Here is a 9,781-nt window from a genome sequence, read left to right on the forward strand (position 1 = left end):
GAGGGGTTTTCGACTCTAACACATCTCAAAATCAGATTTTATTTTTATTTTGGTTTCTTAAATGGATGAACAAACACTAGAATCACAAAATAAAACTAGTGGCATACGAAATTTAAATTTGAGTTCAGATTGTGGACCGTCTTTTAGTATAGGCTTAACTCAAGAAGAAGTTATTAAAGTTGTTTCATCTTCTTTACAGAAATCTCACACATCGAAGGAGATTAGGTCAAAATTTTGCAATGATCCGGTTAAGATGACAAAAATTATGAAAAAAAAAAGGTTACAGAAAAAGCAATCTCCAAAGAAAACAAAAATTAAAAAAGGGATAAAGAAGAAAATAAAAGCTCAAGAAATTGAAGTTTTGAGTAGTAAGGTTGATGAGGAAGTGCAAAATTCTTTTGCTGACGATTCTTAAGAAGATAGTGATGAAGAGGTAATTTTTTGGGCAAAATTTCGTGTAAATGTATTTCTTAAGTAACTGTATCTTGCTATAAGTTTAGATGTTACTAAAGTTGTAAGTTATATGTATTTTTCAAAATACTGAATATGTATTTTATGTTTTTGATGACATGTGGAGGGAAAATTTAGTAGAAAATATATTTGTGAAGATGATAGGATAATTGTGAAAATATACTGTTAATAAATAGGTTAATACTCATGAACAAGTTTATTTTTCTATATGTATTTTTATATATTTAATATGTATTTTTTAAAGAATTTGTTATATTTTGGACTGATAAAATACATATGCATGTTACTTTTAGTTTAACTACCATACCATTATGTTCGCTATAGGGTATGCCATTGGCTATATGTATTTTTGGCTTTCTTGATATGTTTTTTTCAGTCTTGGTTGTATTTTACCATAATTGATTTACATTTTTCACTGTTGGTTGTATTTTTAGAATACTTGATTTGTATTTTGTAGTGTTGCTTGTAATTTTGATTATATGTGATGTATTTTTTCAGTGTTGGTTCCATGCTATATTTTTTTTTTATGCTTGAATTTTGTTTACAGATTAAGAAGTGGTAGTTGTACTTTGTATAGGTTATGCGGGATGAAATATTCATAGTCAGAAAACTTTCAAGATTTGCACCACACATGTGCTCGTATAGTGACAAAGATATTTATGGAAGCATATGCGCAGTTTTAAACAAGGAACAGTTTAAAAACTTTTGCAATAATAATATTTTTGGTTATTTTATGAAGAAGCAGCAATGTGTAGTGCAAGCACAGATGTGCAGATGCGTTACGACGCTTGATGTGAAGGGTAGTTCTTCTTCTGGTATTTTGATTTGTGCTAATGACACCTTTCTTAATTTTACTCCCAAAAAATTTGCTATCATAACTGGATTGAATTGTGTGTCAAATAGATATGACTTTATTTTGCCGAGGGTGTACCAAATAGGATGGTTGAGAAGTATTTCAATGGGGCAGAAATTATATAGAAAGACAACTATTTCTAGCATTCACGGAGAAAGTATGGGGGGAGAACAATGATGAGGATGCTGAGAAATTTGCAATCTTGTATTTCCTGCATTCATTTGTGTTATCTAATGTTGAAACTGTGGTTATACCTTATCTTCATTTCGATTTGGTCGATAGTGGAAGATATAAGGATTTTCCATGGGGTTCTTTATCTTTTGAAGATCTGGCCAGAAGTTTGAACAACCGATTGAAAGCTGGTGGTCAATTTTATTTGATTCAGGGAATGCCACTGGCTATTCAAGTGTGTCTTTACGAATATTGTTCTAATGTCCCGCCAAAGATTGAATCAACAGTTGCTAATCGGATTCCCTGATTATTAAATTTGAAGACGATTGTACCTCATCCACGCTTTGACTTTTTTATGAATGTTATGTTCAATGACAATGGTAAGGTTTGTTGTTACTAAATACATATGTATTCATATGTAATTTACAGTATACATATATACATTTTCATTTACAATTGTTTAAATGATTCTTTAACATATATTATATTATTTACCTATTATTGTAGGTTGTCTTTAAGAACATAAAGCCAATGAAAAAGGAGCTGGCAAAATTGCAAATACCAAGAAAGGATGCAATACAACATGAACGTTCTGTTGATTCTGATGACCACTTCCAGGATCCACCACCAAGAAAGATCAACGAACATTCAAAGAAGAAACAAAAGGTTGATTCATCAACACCAGTAGTGAAGAAACCTTTAAGAAAAAAATAAGTAAACGAGCATACCCAAACGAGGACACCAGCTCTCCATGCTACAAAGGCTGATGGAATGAAGACACCAGTTTTCATGCCAATTCCAACACGACAGGCATCTTCTTCAAAAATAAAGAAAGGAAAGCAAATAGCTTGGGTTATTTTTCCTCAGGTATAGTCAAAGCCAGATATTCATGTAGAGGAAGTAGCCATGTCAAAGCCTGAGAGTCATTTTAAGAAAGAAGCCTTTATTTCTAAGAAAGATTTTGATGCATTCCGCGATGAGGTAATTATTTTTTGGCAAATGTTTATTTTACATGGAAAAAACTTTGTTTATTGATTTTGTATCAAAACAGGTTCGTCGCGAGTTTAAAGAAATTCGTGAAGTAATGAGAAAAAAATTCAAAAAGATGAAGAAAGCATTTGCTCAAAGTAAGGTTAATTTTTTCTTTGAAAATCTTAGTTGAACTTGAATATGTATACTTATTTAATAACTCATTATGTTATTGAACTTAATTTTTTCAGGATTAGGTTGTAGATATAGAAGCTGATAAAGCAAATGTTGATGAGGGAGGGTTAGAGCAATCTGGGCAACATTTCAGTCCTGATGTTGTTCAATCTTTGGATAATATTTCTAACGGTACAAAGGTAAATATTAAAGTTTAAATACAGATTTAATTGTACTTTTAAAGTTTATATTCAAATTACATTTGAGGTTAATAGAACTTTCAAACACAGTGGGTTTTTAGTTTTGTTCAAATATATGTATTATTCAGTTTGATGTTATATATCAATATGTATTTTTAATGTGTTCTACACACTGCAAATGTATTTTTTAGTTTTATTCATATGTATTTTTTTAACACTACATATATATATATATATATATATATATATTTTAACACTAAGTGTTTTTTTGGTTATGTTCATAAATATGTATTTTTGAATTTTATGTTATATATCAATATGTATTTTTAATGTGTTGTATACACTGCATATGTACTTTTATTCTACTCATATGTATTTTTTAACAATTCATATGTATTTTAACGAAGAGTATTTTTTTTGTTATGTTCTTTAATATGTATTTATGACTTTGATGTTATATATCAATATGTATTTTATTGTATTTGTATATACATATATTCATTTTCATAAAAAAAAATACATATTTTGTTTGACTCAAGCATTAATAGATTATTTCAATTTGTATATGTATTTGTAGCGACAACATGCAAATAAAGATCCTGTCCTCCAGAATATGGATTATATTGGTACCGAAAGATCACCACAATGATTAAGTTCGAAGGTTGATCAGGAATTGGAGGCAAATTTTCTTGGTAAAAAGGTAAATAATTATGTTTCATATATATATTCATTTGAATTCACATATATAAACAGATACAAGTATATGTTTGTTTGATGTTTTGATTTTTTAACTTGTTTTCAAGGGGTGCACTGATTTGCATTCCGAAAAAATGAATGTTGAAATTGATTCTCAACAATTAATCCCTGATGAGCTTCTCCGAAGTATAAATTTGAATTACTTACATTCTGAGAAGGTTGTTCAACATGATTGTCATGTTCGTATAGTGATGTTAACTTTGTCTTCATTTCATGTAATAATCCAGAGGATAATTAAATTTTTTATTTGATTTTTTTGCAAGCTAGTGATGAGAAAATTGATGAAACAATTTTGTCTGATTCACAATTCACAATCTCTGATGAGATGTTACCGAGATTGTGAATTGTGATGTATATTGATGTATGCTTATACTACTTGAGGAAGAAGTCAAAGTATGGGCTGCATAGTTCGTACAAAAACGAGCCAAAAATTCATACAAATACAGTATAGTTGACTGTAACTTTATGAACGTAATTAGATCTTTGCATGATGTATATTCTATGGATCATCAAAACCCTAATGTTGGAGGACAGGAGCACCATCTTATTGAATACATCAATGAGTTCCGTATGCATGTTGCAGTGCCATGGCATACGGTGGAAGACATTTTTATTCCGGTCAATATAAAGAAAAAACATCACTAGGTTCTCGCGGTTTTATCATTTTCAAAGAGGTGTATATTCTTATATGATTCATATGAATCCAGTGGTCATTATGCGGTTGTTCTTGCTGAGATAGAGAAAATAGCAATGATTATTCCATTATGTCTTCAAGATTGTGATTTCTATGTTAAGAAAGGAATTGATCTTCAAAACCATCCAAGATACAAAGACAAAGAAGCCTCAGATATGCTTGATGTTTTATTTGAAGATGATTTGCTTCAACAACCGAGTGGAAGCTTGTAAGTTTTGAATTTACATATACCAAAATTGTATGTTGGTACAAATATATTTCACTATTAAATCAGATTTGTTTTTTCTTTTATGTAGGGATTGTGGTGTCTTTATAATTGTGTATGTAGAGTGCCTTTCTTACGGTCACAAAGTTATTGCGACTGAGTTCGACCCCAACGCACTCCGCACAAGATATGCTGCACTTTTGTGGGACTATGGGATCCAAAAATAAGAAGCAAATGTCATTAGTGATGTCGAAGCACCATTGAAACCTGCAAGGCAAAGTAGAATAACTAGTGTCACTGAAGTTGTTGATGGTTGATGGTTGATGGATTTTTGACTTTTTATATTTTAGAAACTAGTTTATGGATATAGGTTTTGATTGTACGGACTACTTTTCATGTTTTGAATTGGTTCTATTTCATGGAGTTCTATCATTTACTATGAGATATTGTTAAAAAAAACTTACGTAGTTTTTATATTATGTTTAAAAATACATATATCGTATAAATCAATTTTATTTAACCTAAAAATACATATGCAGTGTTAAAATCAAATATTGCAAAAATACATTTGTTCTTTAAAGTTTTTCACCACCTTCCTATATTGTTAAATATAACATGTAGTGTGAGATTTATGGAGTTCTACCTTTTAATGTGAGATTTACTTAAAAAATATATATGTAGTTTTCATATTATGCAGAAAAATACATATATTGTATAAATTAATTATTTTTCAACATAAAAATACATATGAAATGTTAGAATCAAACATTACAAAAATACTACTGCAACATACCTTATATGCATTTTGAGGATGTATTCCTTAACTATAATTATAAATTAGGATTTAAATTAAAGTAAAATTTGAAAAATTATTGCAGTTATTTACAAAATAAATATACAGTGTTGATATTTTTGCTACAAAATACATATGAATTATACTTTAAAGATATTTGCCAAGAAAATACATATGCAGTTATAGATTTGATTTTAGTTACAAAATACATATGCAATGATGATATTTTTATTAAAAATACATATGGATTATACATCAAATGTATTTTTAAAATGTAAATACATATTCAGTAATAACATTATGCAATTCAAACATATATTTGCAGAATATGTCACATATATTTAAATACTTGAACAATTAAGAATCATATACTTGTTTGGTTAATCAAAGTTGTCACATTTGGCCTAAAATACATTTACTTTGTCAAAAATACATATGAATTGCTGCTAGAAAATACATGTGTAATGTACAGCTTTCGAAACATATATAGATCCATTATTCAAATATTGCTGTCTTCAATTGTCAAATGATTCATAAATGCATTAACTAAACTGAATTAGTTCATCATTATAAAAAATGAAGAAAAAAAATATTTCAAGAAATAATACAGAACAAGAAATGCATCATTTGCGATATTTCCTACAAGAACGCCTATTGTGACCCTTATCCCCACAACCACCGCATGAGTTGATATTCTTTTTTCCAAACATATCCCGACCTGATTTTCCACGATCCTTCTTTGCAGGTCTTCCTAGAGGTCTTTTGAATTTTGGAGGAAGTACTATTTCATCACGTATGTTCTCTGAAATTATCCAGTCATCGCTGTGTGGAAACGGGTAGATTGGAACATCATATGTCTTCAAAACAGTTTTTGGTTTAAACAAATCAGAATAGTATGGCCCTTTCTCAAAATTCTTTTTCTCCAACACCACACAAGCATGTGCACATGGTATCTCATCTATTTGAAAAGCATTACATGAGAACTTTTTTTCCTTGATGCAAACAATGAAGTGCTTTTATTGTCGTGTACCGTATACACATATTTTGTGGCTGGTACAACCTGACATAAAAATAAAAAATTAAATGCACTGATACAAAAAGATGAATTCCATATTTCATGATATGTTGTAAGCACACCAGCATTTTTGAAAAAAAATAACTTATGCAATAAAAATACATATGCAGAGTACTTTTTTACTGAGCATCCAAATAAGGTCATACCGTCATACGGGTACACAAAGCCTCGTTCTCACTGAGTATGTCATTAAACTTTCAATGAGTGTTGTGAAGGTATATGAAGCCTCCTGCCTATTTGCACAATTCCATTTTGCAAACAGTATTCGAACTTCCTTAAGAAATTCATAAATTGGCAGTTCTCTAGCTGATACAAGCACTCCATTTATTGACTCCGCAATGTTTGAAGTTAAAGTCCATCCTCGGTGAACTGTTGCATACGACCTAGCCCACTTTTCGTAACCCGCCAATTCCAAATATTTCTTCACTCTCATATCAGCTGCCTCAACTTTTTTCATTAACATGTGAAATTCTAACTTTGAATATGATTTGGCCATTGTATAAAAGATCTCCGACAATGCATCGTGTGACTTTCTGTAAAGTTTTTTCATATTACCCCATAGATGCCACATACATGCATAATGTGGAACATCTTTGTACACATCACCAACAGCTTTTATGATGCTGGGATTCTTATCAGACACAACACACATGTTTTGTCTAACCCCGTATGCTTCCTTTAGATTCTCGCAAACCACATCCAAGATGTATCATTTTCAAAATCAAGCACACCATATGCCAAAGGAAATATATGATCTGTATACATAATTCATCATTTCAGAATAAAGCACACCATATGCCAAAGAAAAAATATAAACTGCTCATATTAAAAAAATCTGCGCAGGCCGATTTAAATACAGTTAGGAACTGCATATGTATTTATTACAAATATAGGTCAATTAAAATGAAAATTTTATCTACCAGAAATGGTATCAATTACATATAATAAAATATGATTTCACCTAACTATCAAACATAATCAATTTTACATGTCTCATTCAGGAAACTTTGAAAATATAATTAATTACATATAGCTATGTATAAATGAATTCGCTATATGTATTTTTCAAGTCAACAACAGAAATACAAAAAAATACAATCAATTATACAATGTAATTATTATTAAATGATACTAACCTGCTCCATCCGTTGTACATGCTGTTACAAATGTACCAGCATACATTCCTCTTAGATGACTAGCATCAACAACTACGACTGGTATACAATGATCGAATCCTTTAATGAATTCATGTAGAGCGATAAATACATACAAGAACGCATTATCATCTGTCATCTTCATTCTTATATGCAACTCCGGATAAGTACTATTCAACACATATAAGTATGATCGCAGTTTCCCATAAGATGCTGATGCATTACCCTTCAACTCTTGTAACGCTCTTTCCTTGGCCCTCCAACATAAAGTGTATGTCAAATCCATACCAAAATCTTTCTTTATGTCATTTTTTATTTCCGTCGCACTGTATTTTTGTTTGTGATTTTTGAATTTCTGTTTAACCATACCAGCTATCAACATACTAGTTGCATGAACCTTTGGATAAATCTTGTCCTTCACTGGGAAAGTATGTTCAGGTATGAATCTTCTAATTCTAAACATTCCAGTGTCTCCCATGACTGATGCACGCATTAAGAACTCGCAGTTTCTTGATTTGCAAAATAATGTATAACTGCATCAAACATGATTAAATATATTCAAAATACATATCCAATGTAACGTTCAAAAAAATCAGAGTGATATAGAATGTACGTACGTTTTCTTACTAGACCTTTTACTGCGCGTCTGAAACTTTTCCCTAATTGCATAGTCCTTCATGACTGACTTTTAAATTATTTTTTTTCAAGTAAACCTGATCATCCTCAACATGCTTGTGATGTGGGTTTAAGATAATAACCTCAACAGTATCCATCTCAAAAAAACCTAATGCTTGTGTATCTTCACAAACCACCAAAGTTCCTTCATTTGTTGTATTTATCATTGTTTGGAAGTTGTTACAGTTGATATCTCTTTCAGCAACACATATAGATGAACTTGCCAAGTTGCTCCCTATAACTTTATCCAAAATGCTTACATATAAAGGAAGACAATTCATGTCTTGTATCAGCTTTTTCTGCAATATAAATACCTTCAAACCAATATTGTTAGGTATTTCTATCTACCTTGCATTAGCAGTGATTTGATATTCCACTAAAATACATTTTCTGGTTAAATCCACACTTAAGTATGATGCCAAAACATCGTGCAAGTCAACGAATGTTGCTGATGTGCTCAACAGTATAGCATCAGTAACATATTCTTCAAAGTTCTTTTCGTACGTCCATCGGTCAGAGTGCTTCACAAGGACTGGTAAGCTTCTCATTTCTACTTGATTTAACCAATAAATAAACAAATATACATATTTGTCAGATATCACTTATTTTAACATACTATTTACAACTTTAAGTGCAGACAAAGTTACCCAGCCAACATCTTAAAAATACACTTATATTCTAAAATTCTCGAAAAGCAAAACAAAAATACATATGCAATGTTAACATAAATCATATAAAAAATACATATGCAGTGTTAACATTAAGCATATCAAAAAAATACATATGGAACATACATAATTTGTAATTTGATATGTTTTATACATATTTGTCAAACGTCACTTATTATAACCCGCACTTTTCAGATTTAAGTGCAAATAAAGTTACACAGCCAACAACTGAATTTAAAAAAATATATTTACACTACATTTTCTTAAAGTAAAATATCTTTTCAAATATACATTTATACTATATAATTTCGACAACAGAGAAAAAATACTTATGCAGTTTTAACATTAAGCAAATAAAAAATACATATGCAGCAGATATTTTATACTTTTGTATGAGTTCATAGAATATCATCAAATTCAACAGATACATTCGATCATTCATGTATATAGTATTTCAAAAAAAAAAATTGAATCAACTTCAATTCAAAAGTTGTTTACGATTTGTTCTACTGTTAAAACAATCAAAATAGCAACAAACGATCCTCAAAATAATATTCGAATTCTGATTTTTTCCCATTAAAACAACTTTAAAGCTGAAATTTGCAATAGATACTTGAATTTCAATTTTATTGCTGCCTTGATTCTAACTCGAATTTGTTTTTCAATTTTTTCACATACAAATTAAAGTCGACAACCAAAACTTGATAGACACATCAGTAATGGTTAAAAAAATAAATTGAATAACAATAATGATTATGTACCTTAAATAGTAGTAATGGTTGTATTTTCAACTGACAGTTGAATTCAAACAAATGAAACAGATGAATCAACAATTGAATTTGATTCAATCAAATTACAACATCGTTTTGCACTTGCTGTTGATTTCGAAGAATTAGCAGTCCATTTTGATTCAGCAAAATAGG

At 30.0% G+C, this 9,781-nt stretch overlaps 1 protein-coding gene across 1 annotated transcript; it reads right to left on the minus strand.

The window, feature by feature from the left end:
• Window positions 1-4,733: 4,733 nt before the first annotated feature.
• Window positions 4,734-6,857, minus strand: LOC107865723. Its single transcript, XM_016711922.2, has 4 exons — window positions 6,516-6,857; window positions 6,263-6,346; window positions 6,069-6,143; window positions 4,734-4,760 (listed from the first exon to the last, which is right to left on the minus strand). The coding sequence occupies exons 1-4, from the start codon at window positions 6,855-6,857 to the stop codon at window positions 4,734-4,736; spliced, it is 528 nt and encodes a 175-aa protein (XP_016567408.2).
• Window positions 6,858-9,781: the final 2,924 nt, after the last annotated feature.

This window comes from Capsicum annuum, chromosome 3 (genome assembly GCF_002878395.1).
Source record: "Capsicum annuum cultivar UCD-10X-F1 chromosome 3, UCD10Xv1.1, whole genome shotgun sequence".
Lineage (NCBI taxonomy): Eukaryota > Viridiplantae > Streptophyta > Magnoliopsida > Solanales > Solanaceae > Capsicum > Capsicum annuum.

Excerpts from the sequence above, each read along its gene's own strand:
- LOC107865723 (XM_016711922.2), bottom strand. The coding sequence starts at position 6,857 with ATGGCCAAATCATATTCAAAGTTAGAATTTCACATGTTAATGAAAAAA. Across the intron at positions 6,144-6,262 it reads CAAGGAAAAAAAGTTCTCAT|ACATATGATGTTCCAATCTA; the intron begins GTAATGCTTTTC and ends ACTGTTTTGAAG. Across the intron at positions 4,761-6,068 it reads AGAACATACGTGATGAAATA|GTTTCAATGGTGCTTCGACA; the intron begins GTACTTCCTCCA and ends TTTGCCTTGCAG.